This window comes from Cygnus atratus, chromosome 3 (genome assembly GCF_013377495.2).
Source record: "Cygnus atratus isolate AKBS03 ecotype Queensland, Australia chromosome 3, CAtr_DNAZoo_HiC_assembly, whole genome shotgun sequence".
NCBI classification, from domain to species: domain Eukaryota; kingdom Metazoa; phylum Chordata; class Aves; order Anseriformes; family Anatidae; genus Cygnus; species Cygnus atratus.
This window is the reverse complement of record NC_066364.1, coordinates 102,880,484-102,905,527: the sequence shown is the minus strand read 5'-3', so window position 1 is coordinate 102,905,527 and position 25,044 is coordinate 102,880,484. Positions and strand designations below refer to the sequence as shown.

General features: G+C 44.9%; 2 protein-coding genes across 6 annotated transcripts in view; one reads left to right on the top strand and one right to left on the bottom strand.

Annotated features, from left to right (window-relative positions):
- The window catches only part of CDC42BPA (CDC42 binding protein kinase alpha), a 162,398-nt gene extending 156,088 nt beyond the window's left edge, over window positions 1–6,310 (top strand). Inside the window, exon 38 of one of the 2 annotated variants that reach the window (XM_035564799.2) lies at window positions 766–6,310. In XM_035564799.2, the coding sequence (XP_035420692.1) occupies window positions 766–897 (132 nt within the window). In that variant the 3' untranslated portion in view covers window positions 898–6,310. The remainder of the gene's footprint in view (window positions 1–765) is intronic. The other variant, XM_035564806.2, reaches the window with a different exon arrangement.
- Window positions 6,311–7,428: 1,118 nt separating this feature from the next.
- Window positions 7,429–25,044, bottom strand: part of COQ8A (coenzyme Q8A) — a 39,499-nt gene continuing 21,883 nt past the window's right edge. For all 4 annotated transcript variants that reach the window (XM_050710150.1, XM_035564828.2, XM_050710151.1 and 1 more), the window contains exons 6-15: window positions 20,674–20,796; window positions 17,562–17,647; window positions 16,356–16,496; window positions 14,956–15,037; window positions 13,843–13,936; window positions 12,806–12,947; window positions 10,771–10,878; window positions 9,919–9,984; window positions 9,347–9,433; window positions 7,429–8,830 (exon numbers count right to left, since the gene is read on the bottom strand). In XM_050710150.1, the coding sequence (XP_050566107.1) occupies window positions 8,537–8,830; window positions 9,347–9,433; window positions 9,919–9,984; window positions 10,771–10,878; window positions 12,806–12,947; window positions 13,843–13,936; window positions 14,956–15,037; window positions 16,356–16,496; window positions 17,562–17,647; window positions 20,674–20,796 (1,223 nt within the window). In that variant the 3' untranslated portion in view covers window positions 7,429–8,536. The remainder of the gene's footprint in view (window positions 8,831–9,346; window positions 9,434–9,918; window positions 9,985–10,770; window positions 10,879–12,805; window positions 12,948–13,842; window positions 13,937–14,955; window positions 15,038–16,355; window positions 16,497–17,561; window positions 17,648–20,673; window positions 20,797–25,044) is intronic.

Below are 25,044 nucleotides of genomic sequence, written 5' to 3'. Positions count from 1 at the left end.
CATATAATAATTTCCTTTAGAGCAGAAACTGGATTTAACCATTTACATTTTGTGCAAAACAAGACTACAATTATGATAGGATGACAATCCTGCCCAGTGCTAAACTCAGTCCATCCAACCAGGAATGTTTTACATAGGAGGGTTCAATCTGAAGTTGGCCAGCAAAACTTCACCAGCCTACTTTCAAACCAAGGAATGAGAAAATTAGAGATCACACAGGCTTTTCATGGTACAGAAAGGCAAGTGTCAACCCAAACTCAGGTCAGATGTATTTGCATTCTGCTGTACTCAGGAAGATCTAACTGGAGTAACTTGATCAGGATCATTTGAATTAATATTCTGGGAGCATCATAGAAGAAACTGTGATAAAGTGTGTACCATGAAGATTCCACCATTTAGTGAAGAGCATCCCAGGTTCTAAGCTGCAAAAAGGCAGGAGCTATTGTAGCTCATAAGCAACTTGGAGTTGCATGCTCAGGCTCATGAAGAGGTCCTCAGTAATGTGCAGACTGCAAGAATCCCACAGGTGTTGTATCCTTATATCAGCATCAGTTATGCCTACTGTAAGTAGCAGATCTGACAGTTTACTCTTAATTCCCACCCCCTTGCCAAGAAATTCTGAGCAAAGAAAATTCCTCAATATTTTTGGACACAAACAAAATATGTGTAGGCCTCTGAATCTAGTCACCTGTTGCTCAGACACCCTAAGTCACTCAGACTTTGTGTTGTTACTTACTGGTGTTTTCCTGTGTCTCTTGGCTGCAGGACTCTGACTCTCCAAGACACTCTACTGCGTCGAACAGCTCCAACCTCAGCAGCCCTCCCAGTCCAGTTTCTCCTCACAAGACCAAGAGCCTCTCCCTGGAGAGCTCTGACCATGTGAGCTGGGACTCATGAACTGCTTCAGCTTTCAGATTCGACATCACAGCAGCTTGCTGTCCCCTTCACCTGTTCCAGTTCCCACCTTCATCATCTTAACCCTCCACATCGCCCATCTCAGTGATCTGGGAGTGGGCTAGAGAGGCTGGTCGTCTTCAGCACCGTTCAGCACTGCCTCACCCTCTCTTCCCCAGATTTGACAGCAGCAAATGAGCAAAGCTAGGGTGTTGGTAAATACCAGATGCTGTTAGATTTGTATTAGTATTTGTTTCATTTTTGTGGTTACAGCTGCTTTAAAGACATATTTATCCCACCCCCCAATTCCCTCAAAAGTAGTTTAAATAGACCAGACCAGTGTCAACAGGAGAAAATGTAGAGGGATTTTTTTTCATGCAATAGCTTGTTGTACTGTACAAAAGTAGCACAGAGACCCCTTCCCCTGCATGGGGAACGATCAGTATGTCAGAGGCACATAAAAGCTTTCAGCCACCACATTTGAATGTCAGTCTGATTGTTGCCAGCAAATCCTTATTGATTAAGATGATGCATATTTTACTACCGTACAGAGTTTAAATAAATACACAGATGTTAGAGTAAAATATGTATGTATATATTTAAAAAAACAAACAAAAAAAAAAACAAAAAAAATTGTGTATGCAGCAGAAGATGGATGCTTATTTAAGAGAGCCTTTAATTTAAGATTTGTGTTGTCCCTGTTTTCATGCTTGGTGATATACAGACTTGCAGGCCTGGCCTAAAACCTTTTGCAGGACAGATACTCATTTACTCATTTTGCGTACCATTTGCTGCACTGCCAGGAGTCCCTGCAGTACTTTCACATTTCTTTACTTCTGGCAGTAGTATAGCTGAGGCTGTAATTCCCGCTTTCATGTTACTCCTCTTCCTTTGTAAAAATGACAATGATTGGAAAGCAACCCCTGCCCTGAAAACCAAGGGCACCAGTCAGCCACGCGGCTGCCCTGGTTTCTTTTGTGCTAGCTGTGCAGCTGAGATACCTTACGGCATGCTATGGTAGAGGTCCTTACAGCAGCAAGGGAGCTCAGTGCCACAGGATTCAGCAGGAAAACTGCTTCCCTGGGTCAGCCTTTGGCCAGGTTTAACTAGGAAGGGAGCAGCCTTCCACATCCCTTTCATCATCCCTAAACAGAAAACTGTTACCGTTGTTACCAAATACTAGTTTATAATACACCAACCAAATGAGTGCTCTTATCCTGAAGCTAGCCCTCGCTGGCTGTGCTGTCACTGTAGCAATGAAGAACCTTGAAGACTGACCTCATACTGTTCACACTGTGGTCATCGAAGATGCCTAGTCACCCACAACTGCCATGCTGGCAAGGTTGGTTTTCCTCTCCCGTGCTGTGGGTTTGTGCAATTTGCAGTTGTTTCTGTGTGCTCACCTGCTGTTTGGTTCCAGTAGCAGTTCAGGAGGCCAGAAGGTATTGCAGTGAATGACAGAGCCCACTGCAGCTGCAGAAATAAGTAAAAAGCTGAAGCTGGTCATGCAGTCAACAGAATAACGTGAGAGACCGATGTACAAATGTATGGTAAGGGCAGATGTTTCATCTCTTCAGTTAGCAAGGCAGATGTGTTTTTCATTTGGGAGTGTTCAAACAAGCCTCTTTGCTCAGTAGTATTGTTGCTGGTGTTATACTATTACCATACTCAAACGTGTAAGGTTTTTTTGCATTTAGAATACTGTTTTTTTGGTGGGTTTCAGAAGCTTGCTATGGCTCTTAAACCATTACATATTCTTGCGGTCAGCAGTGGTAGAGTGTTTCACCCACATAGAGATGTTTGGAGTTTTCCAGTTTGTGTCTTCTGTAATGGAAGTTATAGGTAAGTTCAAACTGTGTACAGTAATTTCCAGGTATGATCTCCATGTGAAACAGGGAATGAGACACAGATCGTTGCCTGTACCATTTTATCATGCTGGGTCTCCTAAGTAAGATTTCTCTTTCACTCTGAATCAAAAGGCTTGTCAAAGTTTAAGCTCATTAAATACTATTTTGGGACAGGAATTCAGTATTATTTTTGAAACCCTCATATCAAAAACCTGTCTCTTTCCCCGATTTGGGATTTTCAGAGTAGCAAGACGGTAGTGTGTGGTTTTTGGTTTTTTGTTTTGTTTTCACTTCAAAGCTACTACTTTTGCAAGCCTGACATTTAATATTAAAAGCTTTGGCAAACAGTTAAGCACTTGACATTAATTCCTTCCAGAAGAGGTTCTGAGGGACAGATAGGCAGGGCATTATTGGCATTATTGAACTCCACGTCTGCTTCTTTTTAAAGGCTGCATATTGCTTCAAGTATAGCCACTCCTTTTTTCCCCCAATCTCGTCCTGTTGGTGAAGCATGGCCACACACTTTTCAAAGACTTTGCAGACTAGTTTTGTATTTACTGTATGTTGTATTTAAATATTAATGTTATTTTGCTATTCAGAGAAGGCATTTAAACAGCAGTCATTTAAGACAGAGCAGCCTGTGTGACAGGTCCCCTGGGAGAGGGTCACAGCATCTTTTTTATGCATTTATTTTTTTCAGTTGAGCTGATGTTCTACATGAAAATGGAACCCAAAGAGCCACTACGCAGAACACAATTAAAATGCCTAAAAGTGCATGTTTGCTATGTTACAGCACCTGAAAGGTATTGATAGCCCAAACTGACATTTTCAGGCAGAGCAGAGGTCAGCTGTGTTAGAACACTAAGATCCACAGGACAAGAGCTCCACAGGCCTATGCTGTTTGCACACCACAACTTTTAAGCTTTGGCGGTCTCCTTTAGGATCACTATATTTAATCATTTGTTTGGTACTGTGTATTTTTATATGCATCTGTTAAAAAGAGAAACAGAAACTGTTCTCTCAGTTGAAACACAAATGACCACATCACTTACCTGAAAGGAGAAAGGGTGTCCTAGGACTTGAATAGTTTTTATACATTTGGGGGCCATTTGATTATACACAATTTTAAACCACGCTCATCTTTTTTGTTGTTATGAACACTGAAAACAAAAGCATACTGTAGCTGAGCTTTTTGAATACTTATTGGCTAGGAAAAGCAACTTGGTCATTTGAACTGTTAAAGACTTTTGCCTGGTATCTTAAAGACAGTTGTCTCTTAAGGCTTGATGTCTCTTAAGGCTACTTTGCACTGTAGCATTGTTTCAACTCCACAAGTAGAGGGCTGCAATTTGTCCAGGGAGCTTAAAAATCTCCCCCCTTTATTTTTAACTGTAGCATATGTTCTGTGTACACAATATGTATCTAGCTGTTTATTTCTTTTTGGCTGAGACTGAAGGTAGCTTGCATTTATGACACTACTTAAACATATGGGTTGTTGGTTTTTTGTTGTTGTTTTTTCCTCTTTTATTTTGGTGGCAACAGAAGATCTGAAGAGTCAGGCAGCTACTAAGGACTCCAGGTTACAGAATGAAAAAGGTTTGGTCAGTAGCTTTCCCCTGCACGTGCATGGACATAGGCATGTGGCTTTCCACATTTCATGAACCCTAAAACAGGGTTATAGTACTTTCTTCTCTGTTGTACCTGACCTGCAGAAAACAGCCAATGGTGTCAAAAAACATTCCTGTTTCTGATGAAGTAGCTTCTTTTCCTCTGGTTAGTTGCTGTAGCTTGTTATGATGTACGTTTTTGTCCATTTTAACAAGTTTCAAAACTAAATCAAAAATTGTCTTTGATTTAATTCTTATAAAATTAACAGCCAAGCATGTTTTCCTCATATATACAGCAGAGGGGAGGAAAGGGGTTTGTCATACCAAAAAAAGAAAAGTCCACAAAGCATAGTATTTTTATAGAAAGAGAGGTTAACCACACCTAACTGGCTCACAGAGTGTATCAGCCTTTCAAAACACTTGAACTATTAAGAGAAAAAGATACTAGCATCAGCCAGACCCTAAATGACAGGACAAACATGCTCTTGGGTAGTAGTTTCTTGTTCAATTTTGTGTATGTTGTGTAGCTTAAATGAATCCATTAAGGGCAACGACCCCATACCTCCTTAGCCTGAGAATCAGCGGCACATTCAGCTTCTGCGGTGTTACTTTGTTTCCTCATAGGAGTCAGTTCCTTGGAGGAAATGAGACATTTTTTCTGTACTAACACAAACTGCACCCAGCTGCATGCTCTGTGTTTATGCTGTATTTGATAGATGCCCTCAGAAACACGTCTACTACAGACTTTCCATTCTAAATTCAAACTTGACATTGTCTTTCTCAAATGCACAGGAAAAAATAAGTAAGTTATACTAAGCTGTGGCTGGAAAGAGTCTCATCCACAAGGAAGAAATCCACAAGCAAATCAGTGTTGGTATTTCAGAGCAATTATATCTGCCTTTTTATGTATGACAGTTTCATTTATTTAAAAAACATTGTTTAGGTTTTTCATTGTAATATCATTGTACAGTTTTGCATGGCCTAGATGTAATCACTTTTGTGTTTTAGAGTATAAAAGCTGACAAGTGTGCGTGCAGGGGAAAGATTCTGCTTTTTTTTTTTTTTTTTTTTTGCCTCTTCTCACTATTTTGTTTAATGCCCTCAGTGTTGTAGGGGAAATTGTAAGAGATTCTTTGCTACAGAACAATGATGTAGATTCTTTTGCACAGAAATATTTAAGGTGGAAAAGTCAACAATGTAAAAATGACTTACCACCACTATTTTATGTCGGTAACACACTTAATATTAACCTACTTTGATGTACCGCAATAAAACAGGGAACTGTTAGAAATGCAGATGGTTTGTCTTTTTTCCCCCCTCACATCTCTCCATGTTAAGGTTTGAGGAGGAAATGCAAAGGGGAATAATTGCATTCTAGATGATAAGACCAGCACAAGCACACACGGAAGAAAAGCAGTGGGTACACAATTCTATATAGCTTTAGCAGCTTTCAGACAAATTTAACAGAACCTTTTTAAAAATTAAGTCAAGCCCCTTTATGGTTTGGTATATTGAACTTCAACTACACTGCTTGTGACCACATTCTCAGGTCATTTGTTCCGTGTTGGTATTTGTAGTCATTGTTTCTGAGGTTCCTCCTTGATTTAGTTATGTGTCAAGTGTTTCAGCTGCCCTAACATTGGAAGCTGGATTCTTTCTTATATATGTCTGGGCTACCTCCTCCAAGCTGCTTGTCATGCGTCTTTAAATGCATTGCAGAATACCTGCAAAGTTACTTTGAGTGTGTCCTGACCTGGTCTCACTTTCCACCAGCTCCTCCACAAGCCATGATATTTTCTCCACAGCTGAGACTGTTCATTGGGATATCTTCCTCTTCGTTTGTTGTTGTGTTGGTAATAAGCTTAGCTTTGATAACAGCTGTCAGTCAATCCCTCCCTCCCCTCACTTCTACAGCAGGAATACTGTGCTGTTGTTGGTCCTGCATTGCAAGCTGTGCCACCCAGCATCTTATACAAAAGATCTGCGGTCACGTGAACAGGTATATAATGAATGTCATCTACCTGTGCGTACTGGAACTGTAATGCTCTTCAGTTATTTTGTTTTCCTTGCAAGTATTCTGGACATACTGGCTGTCAACCATCAGAAACTTTGCTAGTAGTATCCTTGACAGCTTTTTGTACTTTGCTTTTTAACATAAGCATTTAACATCTCAATCCATTCCACCATTTTTACAGCTGCAAGATCTAGAGCCAAAGGAAAAGTAAATAATATATATCAGAACGCAAAGCACTAAGAGAAGTGAGTCCATTAGTGAATTAAGTTAAGCAGCTTTATGCAAAACTATTACTTTGTTACTGACTAGCAGAGTTCACGCTTCTCAAAGTATTAGAACTAACTTGAGTGGTTTTAGTTGAATTAAGTACTACTGGATCTTCCTAAAACAAGCCTTAAATCAAGCAGTTTATATTTTTATGATCATGGAGGAAAGGCAATACAATAACCTGTTCTCCTAGTTCTTATACATCCCTACTGAGAGAGACCATTTATGCACCTGCTCTTTATCTCTGGAAGTGCCAGCAGTCAGGCTTCCTTACATAATGAAGTTTAAGAGCATACAGCCTTCTGCATTCCTGGGCTGGGCTAACCGAGTAGAATCAGCTGCTGCTAAATATCTTGCACTTGACAGACAAGGACACCTGACTCACCAGCACCAGATAAGCATCAACTCCAACAGCCACTCTTTCTTCACAAGTGGAGGAAGGGCAAAAAGAGCAGTGTCCAGGAACTCTTAACAGAACGAGTAAAAAGGGAAAACGAGCAAAAGACAGTGAGTTACCAGGGATTTTAGTGGCCAGACCAATTGATGTTCAAGCTGACATCCCTCTGGCTCCTGGTAAACTTGTCACCACTGTTACTATGTGACACAGCTGCAATGGAAAAATGAAGGAATGAACAGGCCACAGTTGGCTTTGCAAGGGTAGTAGCAATTCTTTGAGCAAAGAACTACAAAAGGGACATGGAAGGGTCCCCTCTCCTGTGCTGTTGTGTATCTCAGCAAATAGGACATGGTTTACTTTTGTAGTCACTACACCAGACGATGGAAAGACTGCAGGCCCACAGCACAAGCACTTTTTTTTTATTGAAATCAGAACTCATACAAGTACAGGCTTTGTACAAAAAAAAAAATCTAAGAAAGTATATTTGCTAGCTTGACTCCAATAGTTTAAAATTGTGCGTCTGGTTTTAAACATGTGACATTTGAAGCTTGAAATGCTCATGAGAGACATGAAGTGTTTGTCTGCCTTGCCATAAGTTCTACATTACTGGAAAACAGCCAAAACCCCAGACTAGCTTTCAAGTTAGGAGTCCAGCAAACAATTGGTGTCAGAGATGTAGCTTATCTAACTCACCAAAGTCGATACCTACCCGACAGTGAAGAATCCCACTATTTGTGCTCAGATGTAGTTCTGTTGATTAATAGTTGCCTCCCAGAACTGAGAAGAGTTGTGTGAGTATGTGTGTGTTTAAAAGATATTGGCACTCCTCAATTCACAGGTTTATAAAATGTTTCCTATGTTTGCCTTGCAAGCCAAAGAGAAGCAGAAAACATAAAACTTCACGTTATGTGTACACACATCCTTTGCATTACATCAGCATCACTAAAATCCAGGAACGTTCTTGCACTGCTGTCACTTGACTTACAAAAACAGGAGAAAGGGGGGCTGAGTGCATCTGTGGTAGGGTACACCTTAGTATTTCATTCTGTATGTCACAGTACAAAAACTACTTGAATTCCACCTTCGCATGAAAGCATGAAGGTTTTTTTAAAAAAAATTTTCAAGAATTCCAAACACGTTTCAATACTAAATTCCACTCTTGTCCTCCTTCCCCTACCTGCTATATATTAAAAAAAAAAAAAAAACAATACGCAGCTATCAGCACAATGTTAAAAATGTATTCAAGGTAGTTGGCTGGTATCCTGAAACAGTATACAAGCACTCAAGACAGTTTCCGGCAAGCTGCAGACTGTCCTGGCAGTCTTAGTGTCGGCCAGACAGAGCAAAGAACAGCTTTGTCTCCGTGAAACTCACGCTTGGCTTCCAGGGCACAGGCTGCTGCATCGCAAGAGGATGGAGAGTTAGGGTGCAACACATGGGAGGCTAGAACATTCTTTGCAAGGCTCAGACAAACCGTGCCCTCAGAACAAGATACATTAGTTCATTCTTATTACTCCTCTGGCTTCTTGCCCCTAGTGCTCCAATATTTGCTGTATGCCTCTTGGAACATGTTTTTGCAGGGAATTTTGGCCTTCAGTTTGGTGCAGATAAGGAAAGATCCCCCCATCTTCCGATGAAGAGAGTAGGTCTCTTCTGGTGGAGGAACAAGCCGATGCTTCAGCATGACTGGAATTAAACCATGGATCTTTTCAGTGGTGCTTTGGTTGCCGAAATCAAAAGGTTCCTCAGACGCAAAAGCCTCTCCCAGGATGAGGACAGCATTTAAGTGTGCATCTTCCATTTCCTGCCCAAAAGGAAAGTGGCCCAAATAGGTATCACTAACCATTTGAAACACCAGGGAGGAAAAGGAGAAATACGAATCCTAACAGCAGCCGATTAGGAGAAATAGGTACCTATACGCACAATTAATGTAACCCCCAGACCCTGACAGACTGATAAACAGTTGGTTAATTCCAAGCACCTAGGCCTCCCAGAAGACTGTCTGCCCAGTCATGAAGTTTCAGCAGCATCACTACCTGTCTTGCTGAGGGAGTGAAGGGAGATGGAGGGGGTATAGAAGAAAAAGTAGTTTGGGGGTTAGCAGATGGTTATTGTAAATGATTATTACATTATCATTTTGTTCTGGCTCCTGCTGCCAGAACAAAAGGAGAGAACAAAATCATGAATGTTTTTTGCCCTTCTCCCTCAGCTTGGCAACAGGGCTTTCAGACTGCCATCAAGAAATCTGTAAGTTAAGATCCACGTTCTTCAGCAAACCTTTCACTGGCCACCACTAAAAGTAGACGCTTCTGCTCCGTACCTTGACTTCATAACCAGTGAGGAATTTCATTTCAATGGACTTCTTCAGTACCCTCTCTCTGTCCATGTCAGCAGCTGCCTTGATTACCTGAATAGGAAGAACAATTTCAGGAGAGCTAGGTGATGACTGAAAGATGCTTTCACACAAGAAAGCACATATATATGAGTGCATAAATTTATGAGTCTGCAAGCAGGCCACAGAAGACAGACAATGAACAGGACAAGCAATTCCCCCACACCCTCATATAAAAACCACTGAATTGTGAGTGGGTGAGAAGACAGGATCCCCTTTGAGACACACTCTGCCTAAGTCTCCCAGTAAGCAATGTTACCGTTTTCCACATTTGTCATGTAATTTAAACATCAGGACACAACCACCAAAGGTTAGCAGCAGACATGCATAAAGCTATCATAAGGGATAAAACTTGAACCAAGCTCTCATCTCCATCCCTGCTTCCATCTACACCCAAAAGTAGATTCAAGCACAGACACAAAGCAATACAGCTAAGAGAATTTTGCAAATACTCTTAAGAACCCCAGCGCAGCATTCTAGGACACACTGCAAGTCCTCACCTCAATGTAAACGTCTGTGAACTTCTCGTCAAACCCTCGTGTTGCTCCGAAGTCCAGCAGGGCCACCTAGAAATGGACAAACCCTTCAGCACTGCAGTATCAACCACTTAAGGAAGAAGGCCTGACCTGAGAAGACTCCCAATACCTTCCGGAAGTTCAACCTGCTGGAGCGGCGCTTTCCCGCTGTCTCAGCTTCCCCTTAATTCCTTTATTCCCTAACAATAGGGCAAGCATTTATTCCAGTACATGACATAGGAGATGTGGCCTGTGATGACATTGTCACACCTGTTCTGTAACCCCACTCAGGCTTTCTGCTTGGGGACAGAGCAATGCAGAACCTTCTCCCAACAATTCTGAACACATATCTCAGGGCTGAACAAGCAATTCCATCCGGCCTGCAGGGTACAAGCAGGCAGCCAAGCCAACAAGCAGGACATCTGCAAATGCTTCCCCAAGCACCAATATCTTCAGCATAGCACAAGACAAAAAAGCATTCAACTAAAAACTGTTCAGATGTGCCCTGGTAGAACAGTGCCAAATACAACTTCCCAGTGACACATTTCAAAGAAAGAAAAAAAGACCCTGAGGCTAAGGAGTTATCTGTGACTGGATCCAGGGCCAAAGACAGGCAGTCCAACAGAGTTACACGAGCCCTGTTCTCCCTCCCACCCAGACCAAGCAAGTAAAAGCAGCAAAGGGCGAGGTTTCACTGTCCTGCCTGCCCAAGGTTCAAGGACAGGAATCCATGAGAGAACCTCAGTAAGGGCTCAATGAACTTTGAGAATGGGGAATAATCAAGAGCTGGTGAAAAACAGCTCTTGCACAGGCAGAACGGGTGCTGCTTACACTTACCTTGTGTAACTGTGGGTCATAGAAGAAGTTTGACCAGTTTGGGTCAGTCTGCATGTACTTGAACTCAAACAGCTCCCGCAGACACAGCACGAGGATGTGGTGACAGATCTTGAAAACCAGAGAGAAAAAGAAAAGTCAGTAGGGTGGCAAGCCCTGTTCATACATGTAATTTACAATGGGCATTAGCATACACCAGGAACACATCACCACACTGGCAGGTACCATCTGCTCCATGCTGCAAAACTCCTGAAGAGGTGAGAGATGCCTTTCAGCAAATCCCCACCCACTCCTGGCATTGGACACCCTTAGCAGATGACACAGATGCCATGCGAGTTTTACGTTAGCCTCAGGTGTAGGTCATATCTGAAGGCCCCTGGCTGTACCTTCAGAAGGGCCGCTGCCCTGTACGTGGCAACTGAGAACAGCAGGCTGCAGGGGTCATCAAACTGCATGCGTTACTCGTGTCCTGGTCCTGCCTCCCTAGCTTTGACTACAAGCTTGGTTGTTGCTCTGAGAGCAGAGGAGCATCTTCACAATGCATGAAGGGACCCAGCAGCAGAGGCAGGGAAGACCAGTAGGGCATTACAACCTACTGTGTAATGGAAAGTCCTGCAGGACTTGGCCAAAATGAAGCCAGTGTAGCTGACAGGAGGCAAGATGCTGTTCCAGGGCACTTAGAGTTAAAGGCCCAAAAGAAGCTAAGAGTTTCTTCCTGCAAAGCTTCCTTCCCAACAACATACAGAGCTAGGTTCAAACCTTTACCTAAAGGGGTCTCCACTAAACGCACACGACCACCAAGTACTCCTCAGCAAAGTCATCTGGGCTCAGCACCAGCCCAGCCTGAGGGAGAAGCAGCAGGCACACGAGCTTGGGACTTGAAGGCATGGAGGAGGCAAAAGCAGCAGCCTCTAGAAAGCCCGCTACTGTATTACATACAGCAAAGCCTCTCTGTGAGGATACGTAAACTGGAGCCTGTTCAGTACAACCGCCAGCCTCATCCTGCCTGTCTTCAGCTTCTAAAAGGCGCAATGAAACACTACCTTCAAGAGGGAAGGAGGGAAGAGATCAGTAAAGGCAAGCCAGACCCTGCTACAAGACACTGCCGTTTGGGTCAGAAGGTTGTGGGCCTGCTAGGCCAATTGCTTTGCTTTGCTTACAGGGAAAAGTAGCACTGCCCTACCTCATAGCCTTTTAAAAGCAGCCCAGATGATACAGCAGCCCATCCGAGAGAACAAGCCCCAGGGGTCTCAGGCAGCCAGCTCTGGCCTATCTCCAAGTCCAGTATGGCACTGGAATCCGTCTAGAGGAACATACACCCTGCACTTTTCCCCAGTGACCTGCTAACAGCTGACAGCTCACAACAAGATAAAAAAAACCAACCAACCAACCACAAAACATATCCAAATACCAGGACAGTTATTTCTGCTACTAAAACAGATGCTTCTCCCACCACAGCACTCCAATCCCTTGCTATATTCAGCACTGATGTGTACCCACCACCACATCCCCCCTTCTGTTTACTGAGGTAGTTTTCCAGCAGCTCTGTACAGCACAGGTCAGGCTCACAGAGGGAGATGACACCCGATCACTTTGGCAAGGGCATGAAATTCTCCTGCAGTCCTGTCCAAGAGAACAGCTGCAGAACAAAACTATTCTTCCCCCAGCGCTGGCAATTCCTCCTAAGCTTAGGGTCATCTGAGAGAAACAGGGCACCTAGGAGTTCCTCAGCTAGACCACCTCCCCCTTTAACCACCCTTGCCACTCACCCTCTCCAAACTGCTCCCTGTGCACGAAGGCCAGTGCCTGCAAGGCCTAAACCAGCCCAGGGAGACTCCAGTGTTGCTGCCAAACTCCCTGCACTGAAATCTTCCCTTGGAGAAAGAGGATCCAAGCAGTCACCAGCTCCAGCCCTGCGTTGCACTCCTCAGGGTCTGCCCTTCCACAAATAACAAGTAACTCTCCAGCCTTCCAGTCAGCAAGCAGGCCCAAGCGTGCTTCTCTGAGCTAGGGGAGAAGCAAGCCCACCCAACAGTACCTCATTTCGGATCTCCTGGCTCAACCCTTCAGCTTGATCCAATGGGAAGCCAGACACAAGCTCTGTGGTCAGGACGTGTTTGCTGCACAGCTCATCCACTACTCGTGGGACATAAAAGAAGGGGTGGTCTTTCAGCAGCTCCCTAGGGCATAGAGGTAGGAGAGGAAAAGGTTAGGAGTCCCGCAAGCAGATGCGTCTCTCTGCAACATCTTGAACAGCACGCAGCTCCTTCATGTAACCTGGTTCAGAACTGCTGCCTTTTCCCCACGCGCTGGCTGCAGCTGCCAGGAGATATTTTCCTCAGTAGCTATAGTAGGGATCAAGTCACCAGAAGCCATGCCAGTGAGTTACAGCTGCTGGTGATTCCTGAGGTCACATCTCCTGCTGAAGGAGCAGCTTTAGGAGGGCCTCCAGGCTGGCACACTGAGGGGCACCAGGCTCCTTTGTTCATCCCACTTCAGGGCCAGACTGCATGTACAGAAGAAACTGGCCTTCTGCAAGGGGAGCAGTGCCAAGGGAACAGTTCTGCAGGGTGGGCAAAGAGGGGGCATCCAGCTTCCAGCAGCACTCCCAAGTCCAACATAAAAGCAATCTGGACCCCAGTGCCACAGTGAGACAAGGGAGCAGCCAGTTGCTGTAAGAGGGCTGACCCAAAAAATCTCCTGGATAAAAGGAAGAGAGAAGCTTACTATAGCCAGGCGTAACAGAACACAGAACAGCACTGCAGCCTGGCCTCCAGAGTTACTACAGTATCTTCAGTAGTTTTACCAGCATGTGTGTGGTAAAACAGGCTCGTGTTGAAAGAGAGAGGACAGCAGCTGGCTGCCTCATCACCATGCTTCAACAACAGCAACACAGTTCAGCTGACTGAAAACACATCTGGATGAGAAGAGGTGGTAATAGGGGCCACGAACACACTATTCTCTTGGGTCCCCAGGGCATGGAATTCACCTCCCCACTGTCCCTGAAGTTAAGGAACCTCCCTACATTTCACACCCATGTGCAGAGACAGGTTGAGGGCACTGGTGTGAACATACTGGAATTTCTTCGCGCAGGCAGCTTCTCTCTGGTAGTCACACTCCAGCGCCAGCTCTCTGCTCAGGACTTCAATCAAATGCTCAGGGAACAAACCTTAAAAGCCAAACAGCAGAGAACAGAGTAGTCTTAGAAAAAAAGCCCCTCAGGCTAAGCTTGCCAGCACTGCAGCTGAGGAGCAACCTGCTGTCCAGCCAACTCAAGGCTGAAGAATGCAAGAGGTCCCCAAGAGCCACCTCCTCTTTGCAACTAGAAACAGTTTGTACAGGTAACCCCAGGCAGTGGCCACGCAGCTGCTCCCTCAGCAAGGTACATTCACAACGTGCTCACACAGCTGGGCCCCGTCCTCCCCATCTCCCACCCTGTACCTCAAGGTGCCTGTTCCTGCTCCCTCGCTCAGGGCAGCTCTGGTGTTGACACAGCTCTGCAGCAAGACACGTCAAGGCAGCAGGACACATCTCTGCAGGGCCCTGCCCAGCCACCACAGAGCAATAGCCACAGTTTTTGTCACTATGCAGCCTGATCTAAAGGCAACATCTGTACAGTGCCACTAAGATTTACAGCTGCTGCATGCAGGTGTTTGGGAAGAGGAGCAGTTAATCCTGCAGTCACTGTGGAAAAATGGGTGTACTCCTGTACTATAGAAAAGCAGTGAGAGCCCAGAATCTAATGGTTCTCCACCTCTCCACAACTCTACCCATCATTCTCTGCTCGTCCCAGTCAAAGGGCTACAGGAAATACAGGGAAGAACGAGTTCTGCCAACCTTGGCAGAAAATAACAGGGACAAAGCAAGAATACGTTATGTGAACACTGCCCATATTTCATGCCTAGAAGGCCATCAAAAGTGGGTATACCCTGACACTTCAGACTACCAAGAGTCCCTGTGAGTCCTTCGTTGTAAAAGTGCACACGTACAAGTGTATGTTACTCTGGCAGGTGCATGCATGCATGCAAATAACCAGGGAAAATAAACAACACAAGTGCACTTCCCACCCCACTGAGTGAACACTGGAACAGACACATGCTCAAGGGCATGCTCTCCAGTCTACGGAGAGAAGTAAGCAAGGTACAAGCCTCCATGTGCTAGATGAAACACGGGTCTTGGTCTTTTTACCTTCAGGGAGAATATTGCTCATGCTCAGGACAGTCATCAGGTTATTAACGTCGCTGTTGATGCTCTGGGCAACTCCAGGGTACTGCAGGATAGAATGGGAAAGGGCAGCATTAACACTAGATGAACCCAAGGAAGCCAGTTGTACAGGGCAAGATAAAGACGCCTTCCAGCTCAAAATGAACTGACCCTCAACACAGCCACCTACAGCGTGGCAATGAACCAGGGCACACCTGAGCCACACATCTCTCCTCTAAAAGCATGTATTATTGCCCAGCATCTAAAATGGAGGACCGAGAGCCAGGGTAAGATTCATCCCCTGGCAAACAGAATGGCCTTTTCAGTTCCTGACATGGACTCTTCTGAAGTGAAAGAAATCCTAAGCTGCAAATCCCAGAAACACACAAAATCCCTCAGACACAAATCCCAGTGACAGCAGCCAGCCGCTTTCCTACCACAGCTGAAAGTACATGCCACTGACAGACCCGGAGTGTTTCATCCACAGCAGCAGGGCAAGCAGCGAGACCCCACACCAGACCTGGAAAAGGTACCTCCTCCTGTTCTTTTGCACCTAGTCTGTAATGACATGAACCAGCCTATGCTGTTGTGGAGCAGAACCTAAGGTGCCACAGGTTTAACTTTCCGTTGTTACTGCCTTGGTCTAACTTCAGAGATTCCTTTGGACAAGACTAGCTTGAGAAGCAGCCAATAACCATCCACATCATCTCTAAAGCCTCCCAGTTTACAAAACAAAGAAACAACCAGATAACCAACTTTGCCTGAGGTCCCTTCCTGACTAAGCAAGTACTGTCTTTTGCATTTTTTGTTCTTTGTTTTGTCTTTTTGTTTTGCATTTTTTTGTTCTTTTGCATTATAAAGCATGCTGTACAAATAGTTTCAGCTCCAGAATTAGTTGCTAGAAATACCTGGTTGAAGTTGCTGACAGCTTTACTGGAAGTTAGTGAATAACCCTCAGCATTGTCAGACTGCCATTTCTCAATGGTCAGTGCTTGCTTGTCACTTCAAATTTCTATAACCTTTGGGCTGTGGCCAGAAAAGGCATGAAAAGGCACATTCCAGAAACAGGACTGACCCACGGAGTAGGTAGGACCCTTGCACACAGCATTAGCTGGTACGAGCAGTCCCTTACCACCATTATCCCCACACTTCAGTGATACAACCATAAGAAAGGTCTCCCACTCATCTGGAGTCAGAGACTGGCCCAAGTTGCAGAACCTTTTCTGTCCTTCCCCTCTGCTTCAATTAGGGTAAGACATTGCTGGACCCTTATTCCACTTACATGAAAGTGTTTCCTTATTTACCTAGCAGTAAATATATTCGTGCAGCTCCGCTGCCTCTCTGTGCAGCACAGAGAAGAGAGGAAGCCGGTCTCTAAAGCCCACCTGGATTTTCATGGCAACTTCTTTCCCATTTTTCAAGCGTGCCAGGTGAACCTGACCAATTGAAGCAGCAGCAAAGGGGCGTTCTTCAAAGGACTCCAGTTTATCCCTCCAGTTGGGGCCAAGGTCATTGTTCAGAGTTTTCTACAAATGAAAGGAAAACATCAGGGGACAGCAAATATTTAAGATTTGCATTATTTGAAATCATGCTCCTCTAAGGTGACTTGCTCTGAGTACCTACACCCTGCCTCCGAGACCGTTTCCCCTTCCTCCCAGTGAGCACACAACTGTGAGCAATGGTCCAGCCAGCAGTGGCTCCCCAGAACTAAACAGATTCTGACAGGATCTGTGTGAGGCTGTGTTACTGGGGCCCGAAGAGCAGTGATCTTGAACACAACCACCACTGCCTCAGGAATATAAAAGCTCCCCTTTTGGGGCCACTTATCTTCCAGAATATGGGCAAGGATTTAGATATTTCTCCTCTTTCCTCACGCTACCAAACTAATCGGAAGCAATACAGGCATCCCAGAGTGACTCTCTTTGAGGCAATATTGACAATTAAACACGACAACCCCCATTAACAGCTTTTTTGTTACACTGCCAGACTGCCATACTTAAGTTCTGGCTCTTATCTTTCAGAAGATAGATGTAGTGCTGACAGTTCCTTTTGCATTACCCTTCACATCTTAATTATCACAGGGAAGAAAAGGAAAAAAAAAAAAACATGTTCCAACTCTACTTGCAGGTAGGTTAGATATAATCAAGGAGACAGAATTGCTGTTTATTTTCCATCAGACTAAAATTTGTGAATTTTTAAAGTGGGATTTAGACACTTGTAAACACTAGTTTAACATCCATGACGAAGATCAGAGAGGGAGAGGAAACAGAAGAGGAGGCTGCACTAAACTAGTCCCATGTGATCGTATTTGTATGGACTTCCTGTTCCACCAGCATAACTTCTGGACATAAAAAAACAAAGAAAACATTTTTTTCCTCTGTCCAGAGCTGAATGTATATGTGTGGGTGAGAAGTGACAGCACATAGCTGAGATAAGGAATCAGATGTCACCCACAACTGAAAATATGCAACTTCTGTTGAAGGAATACTCTTAAAAATACCTGTCTGCCTCCCCCAGCAGTGTACGTCACAGGTGACATTTGTTTTGTTACAGACCCTCCTCCCCAGTGAGCAGGAAGGAATATTCCTTACCATCATCTGCTTTATGGGCATGAAGTCGGCACTCTGACGCACACGCTCAAAAATCCTCTGGAGATGGGGGTTGATGAAGGCGTCATCTGCCAGAGGAAGAGGACATAGCAGTCAGCACAGGCACTGTGTTCTCCAGTTGTTCTTCAGCACACAAAGAAACATACATCTGTGCTCAAACAAGTCAGGTTGTCCTGCCCAAGCACACACCAATGAAGGTTATGGAATCCGTTTTAGCTCAGAAATACCATACCCTGAAGTGAACCCTTAGGCAGACCTCCTGAAGCATCACACCTTTGGAAATGAGCCAAACAGAAGTCCTGGACACAAGTAACAGAACAGAGGGAAAAGCTACTCCTTTGTTTTCGCCCTCACCAAAAATACTGTATATCACCTGAACATCTCCTAAGCTCACCTGCTGCAGCCAGAGTAGGTTTCTACGCACCTTTTCCCAATGAACAATGTCAGGACGAAGTATAAATCCACTAGAAAACATGCTGGATTCTGAAGTATAAAAAGTTCCTCAGCATCGGTTGTCATCGTGGTTCCTGGCTCAATTCAGTGAAATAACGAATACTGCTACAGACCCCACACATCCAGCAGCAGTTCTGGGAGCAGTGTGCAGCACTGCACGGCATGGAGACTTCTGGTACGATGGCAGGTTGCACAAACACAAAGCACAAGGTGCTCTGCACAAGCCTCTGTCATCTACCAGCCCTTCTTGCTGACAGCAGTACAGCATTCAGGCCTAGGAGAGGACACTGTGTCACAGACACAGGTAACAGAAGGAACCCCTGGGAAGTCATCCCAGTGCTCCCAGGTTCGTGGTGGGGTTTAACTTAATTCATTTTAAGGGGCAGCAGTTTCTCTAGAAAGCTGTGCAGCAGTAAAACACTACTTATGCAAGTACTGGATTCAGACTAATCATAATGTAGCCTCTACTACTGTAAACAACTACCCAAACGTAAACCAGTTATAAGTAGGCAGAAGAAAACATAACTCGGCTAAAATTAACTTATTTTAAGAGCCAGAAGGATTTAGCAAGCATTTTTTACCCTCCTAGGAAACGATGGGGAGAGTGGGCTCTTGAAAGATTAGTCATCTTCTGTAAGTAAAGGCTTCTACAACTGCCCAGAGAAAAGCCGCCAGTTCTGGCAAACACTTCATTTCATAAAGACTTGAAGAATTAAATTTAATTGCTGCTTTCCCAACACCAGAAAAAAGCCCATGCTACCAGCTTTATTCTTGAGAACCTTCACATGCGCTTCTTACATTCAAATCAAAGTGCGTCATTTATTTACAAACACAACCTGGAGTCTATCCCAGGAAATGAGAAAAACAGCTACCTTAAGGACGCTGCCCTGGGAAGGGAGGAGCTCCCATTCTGTCTCTGCAAGGGCCTATGTTCTCTGCAGGCATTGCAGCACTCTGTACACATGTCACGAGTCAGATGAAGGCTGGACAATGCCACTGAGATTGCTGAAGGCCTGTATGCCTTGACACTTGAGTGAAGTCAGTTGGCAAGTGTTTGAACCCTTGCCAAAGCTCGGTCATTTTAGGAGACAGCAAGTGACAAAAATCCAGATTATTTCTGTTCCTCAGAGGTGGCCTTTCACAGCTGTTCCCTCGTCACTAACATCCCAGCCTGGTGCAGCTATAACCAGGCTCTGGGCACACATCAGGTGCAACTCATAACAGCATCCTAAGAATTTCTAAGTTTCTCCCCACCTACAGTAGGCAAGTTGACTTCAGAGCCAACTTCCAGGCATGGCTGACTCATTCCACCTACGAGAGGCACTGGCCAAACAAAGCAAGGAACAGAAGAGCTCCTCCTAGATCTGCACTATAAACAAGAACCTGGAAGTTTCGAGGGTGAGAAAAGAGCATATATGGGCAGCAGCCTTTGACGCGTCAGCTGCTGCCTCCCACCTAGCTCTGCAAGTGTTGCCATCAGCCTGGCACACACCTACAACAGGTGATAGCAAATGAAGAACGATGAAATACCACAATGAGGGCTCTCTGGAACACAGGGCTGGTCTCAGTTAAATAACACAACACAAGATCCAGCCCCATCAGTCAACACCTACTAAAATTAATGTCAAAGCACAAGCCAAGCAAACTGAGTACTTCAAACACTCAGACACTGACTCAGTATCAGTGATATCTTGAAAGCTATTTTCAGACAAGTGTAAAAGCACTGTTTTTGCTGGTTCTTTCCTTCCTCATTTTTTTGGCAGGAAAGCAAAGTGAACAGATTCAGATAAGGTTTGAAATCAGCACACCTACTATCTTCCAGGAGTAACCTAGCAGTTTAGTGCAAAGCAGCAGATGTCACTCGTGCCTCCACCTGTGACCTTAAGAGTCTGGTGCAGTAAGACAGCCTGAAATCTCTTCAAGAACATGAAAAAGAAAGTTCCACACAAACACGCGTAAGAACTTCTTTACAGTGAGGTTCACAGAGCACTGGAACAGGCTACCCAGAGAGGTTGTGGAGTCTCCTTCTCTAGAGATATTCAAGACCCAGCTGGACGCTTTCCTGCTCAACGTACTGTAGGGAACCCGCTTTTAGCTGGGTGGTTGGACTCTATGATCTCCAGAGGTCCCTTCTAACCCCTACAACTCTGTGATTCTGTGATGTAAATCACAAACAGGTGGTTGTAATGGGAGAGGGCTGTAGATACAACCTCAAACACTTTTGGTAAACGATGAACAGGATCATGTTGTCATCTTCTACCTCCTTTCTGGCAGGACACTTGAGAGTAGACTGTGATACAGCTCTGCTTCCCAACAACTGCTTTTTATACACAAGCATTAAAATTCACCGACGGTCATCTCATTTTCAATCAATTTCAGCTGTGTGCCTGATTCAGCTCAGACCTACAACAGGGGCATTAGGCAAGTGGTGGTATATAATCCATACATCAGTTACTTCAGCCTATGATTAAGCTGAACTGAATCGAACATATCGCTGCCACTGTTCTCACATGAGAAAGCTACTTGCTTGTCCACATTTACTCCATACTGATTTCAAACAGCTGACAATGTAGCACAAGAAATGAACTGCTCCACCAGGCAGCACTGCTGAGGGTAGCTAAGGACCTATGTTACCACTTACCTTGAATGCTTAACATCTGTCCCAGCTTCAGAGCTGCTCCCCGGACCTTGCACAAGGTTCTCACAATTCTTTCCGCGTTGGCCTCTGACAGGAATGGGCTGGAATCCATCACTGCTTTCTTTCCTGAAGGCAAGGAGAGAAAGCATATGGATGAAAAGCACCCTTACCTCAGCAAGCTAACTCCAGTGTGTTAGCTTTCACTCAAGCAGGAGATTCACCTTTCGTCAGAGGAAAACCAAACCAGGACTACACTCAAGCTGCATCGCAACCCAGGGGCATGAACTGTGGTTGTACACCTGTGTCTTGTTCTGACTCACTGCTAGCTTGAGTGCCAACAGCAACGAGTCACAACAGCACAAACATCCATGGAGGCTATGCAAACTGTCCAGGATCCCAGGCAGACATCGGTGTTTGAGCTGGCTGTGCCACATAGCTCAAACCTCACACCACATCAAGGTCTCCTGAGTCTTAATGTCACAGGCTGCAGCATAGCCACAGCTTCAGAAGAGCAGCAGGAGTGGGACACAGCAAGAGGGATTGTCAAAAGCCTTGACAGCACGCTGGAATTGACTGAGAATATGCTCCCACTTCACAAAGCAGGAGCAGAATTCACACCAGCACCAAATCTTCCCCCCCGACACACGTTCATACACACACGTATTGCTGTGTAACTGTACATCTAAAGCATGCACTAGGCATCTGCAGAAAGCAGATAGAGCCTTCACATTTCCAAGTGCATAACAGCATTCTTCTTAATGAAACTGTAATCTCTCTCAATGCACAGGCAAAATAAATTGTCCCAACACCATAATCCCAAAATACCACGGTTGCATACAGCATCTTGAAAAGGCAGCAGATTGTAAATCTGTGATGAGGTTACGGAGCCAGTCAAATCCAGGGAGAGAGTTCTCCCAGAAGACCAGCAGGAGCTCTCATCTGGGATACCACGTTGTTCTTTGACAACTGTGTCAGAGAGGAAATTAATTCCAATTGCCAACTTCTTTCCCTCTTACATCCTCACACATGCATGCCACTCCTTACCATGTTCTGACAGGCAACTTGGCACTGAGAAAGACAGCACATTTGGGCAGAAGAACATCTCAACGCCACTACGGTTACTAGTCCCAACTGCACTTAGAGAGCATGCCAGGAGGGGGCCAAACCCTTACTCTCACCAGCGGTCATGCATACATCAGCTCGTGCAGAACAAGGCCCAGAATATACCAACACAAACAAGCACAGTCATGTCTCCAGCAAAAGGGAAAGACTGATATATTTTTTTATTTATTTTTAAAGATGGAACACAGATGGAAGGAGACTAACTTGATTTTGTGATCCCTTTGGAAGCAACAACTCCTTCAGAAGGACAGCTTTTCTGGCTTACAGAGCACAGACAGAATGGGCAGGCAGGCACCTGATGACCACTGCTCTTGGGACTGCAGCTCAGCTCCCACGGAGAGTGGAACAGGAAGGAGGTCAGGTCTTACAGGTAGGCTGCAGAGCCCAGAGCTGGTATGTCAATCTTGGGGCTACAGCTTGCTTCAAACACTTCAGAGGAAAGGGTACAAAGGATGGAACAGCTGAAGCCAACATATACAACAAGAAGGGCCCAAAAGGCACAGCAGCTGCAAGATCTGAAGATCTCTGACAGATGGAAATTACTAGTGTGTCTCGTAGTGACTGCAGCAGCAAGAAATCCTCTCCCTCTCCAGCTAGCTCTCAGGAGTGTGTACAGAGGGAGCTCACACTGCCCAGGGGACAGGAAGAACAGAGCACTGAAGGGTGGAAGGCTTGAAGCCATGAACAAGAGCTCTGGCTCTCAACTGTCCCATAAGGAAAACTCTGGATCCTTAGCAGTGACAAAACAAACAGTCCCTCCCACAAGGTCCAGACACAAAGGAGCTAGGGAGACTACCGAGTTCTCTATCTTCCTTCATAACACCTGCACAGATAAGGATGAAAGAGTTAGTTAATGATTAAAGTCACCTCCAGAAGCCAGTGAGCCATGACAATTTTGAAAGTCTTGTCAGAGAAAGGGCCAGCATAGGCACTCCCCCACCTTGTTCTCCTGGCATGCTTCTCTTTGAAGTTGAGCCCACAGGGGTGCTGCCTGACTACCAAGCCACCCAACAGCACGTGACAGATTGTTGCTTGTTTATGTACCTTGCTAGAAGTGGGCACGAACAAGAAGGTGACCTGAAAGCAACAGTCAAAACCAGATTTATGTAAACGACAAGTGAAGAAACAACATGGAAAACAGGCTTCCAAGGGTAGGTGGAAGAAAACAGGTATAAAACCCAACACGGTTCATCAAAACACATTCTATGCCAACTTTCAGTAAGTTAAAGTTCTTCCCAGAGACAGCAGGCTACATTTGATACTACAAACTATTTCCTCCCCATCTCAAGATCACTGTTTTTTTTCCCCCACCCAAATTCAGCAGGCAAAGAAAGAAAAGGCAGACAGTAGTCACATCTAAAAAATCTGTGGAAATACGGAGGCCTCAGAAGTGAGGCCTCCTGCTGCCACACTGCTTTGCATGCATTTATTGTTAGGATCATCTGCCACACAAACTTCGGAGCAAGTGAACAGTCAAGAACGTAACCTAAGCACTTAAGACTGACCACTCAAGGAGACTGCACTTCTTCTTTCCATAGGGAAACAACCATTTGTTCAAATCTAGGCTAGCTGCCAGCCCCGCAGGGCTCTGCCCAGCCTGGCATTTGCACAGTGCCTATCAGGACAACCTGTTATAGGTCTTTAATAAGTTACAAAATTGACCTTGAATCCAAAGTCTTTCTGCTAGTAATGGCAACTATTTGTCTGGGCAGTGTTTCATTCTTATTCCTGGAAACCTGCTCTACTCTCCCATCCCCACCACATGTAAACCTTTTACTTCAGATACACACTAAATGCTAAGACTACCAGCAAGGTCACCAGTGACCTAGGAGGTTATTTTTAAGTTAGCTACATCAACATAACAAGAAAATTCCCACTGGAAATGAAGTACGACCATCCTCTTTTTAAAAGATGAAGGTGAACCAAACCACTTATTAAAGCACTTAAAGATGGCAGCCATAGGGCCTTAAGCCCTTAAAAACACCCCTGCAACTCCACAGAAATCATTTCCACCACCAAATTTCTATGTCTAGGACATCAGGCTTTGATGAGGAGGGGAGAAATTCACAAACTCTTGCACCAAAATTTTTGTTCAGGGATAAGTCCCTTAATATTATAAAAAGGGAATTGTTTCTGGAAACAGACAAGATGAGGCAGAGAGGAGAGGAAGGGGAAGAGCCCTATAGTTGCTAAACATGAATGGAAATTTAGGTGGGGGGAAACAAATCAATACAAACATGGTTACTAGAGAACATGCAGGAGAGGAAGCATCCATGCGACTTCCATTTGGTAGCAGCAATGGCAAGATGACAGAGTAACATGGTTTGTACTTAGGATCACCTGTAGCTCAAGAGTTTCAGGCTTGCAATTTTGTGACTGAAGGATGAATGCTTCTAGCCCTATTTTACAGGTGTGAGACACTTTCAGTTGTACTGACTGGGCAGGAGGAGGGGAAACCAAGAAAAGACTCTTCCTGGTCACTCCTGGATGCTAGCAAGAGTGTGAAATTCTCAGGAACACCTTTGGCCATGCGTCCCACTTGTTTGACATTCTAATACAGTGCAGCAGTGGCAAGAGAAAAGACATCAGCTAAAAGCTTCCAAAGAACCGGACAACATGCCACCCTCAGAGACAGGTTGGCCTGAGCTTATGGTGCTGGCAGCCAGAAAAAACTCTCAATTTGAGCACAACTGCCTCAAGCTGAAATCATGAAACAGGTGCAGGGTGGGTTTTTTTTGTTTGGTTGGTTTGTTTTTTTGTTTTGTTTTGTTTTTTAAGGAAGTATAGAGGTACCTATGCAAGACATTTCCCCCAAGAATAGCAAAGGCTAGTACTGACAGAGAGAGCAGTAAGAAAATGGGATCTTGGACTTAAGCCGTGTATATATCCTCTGCCATGCATTTCTGCAGGAGCAGAGCCCTTGAAGAGAGGTCTCATCCAGTGAGTCATACCCACCGTAAAGTCCTACGGAAAACGTGTCCAAGGACGCTAGCTAGAAGCTGTCAAAGAGCAGCAGGAATGAGAGCCTAGATGATGCAGCATCCTTCTTACGATCTTGGCTTAAGAAGCTCCAAGACAGCACAAGGGATGAAATAATCTTCTACTTCTGCCTCACCTCAAAACTTCCCACTCCTGGCCCATCCTCCTTTACACAGTGTAACCACTGCTCCGAGCTCTCATCTAAGCAGACAACAGCAAGAAGAGAAGCAGAAATGAAGTCAAGCAAGACAGCTAAACATAAAACCCAGACCA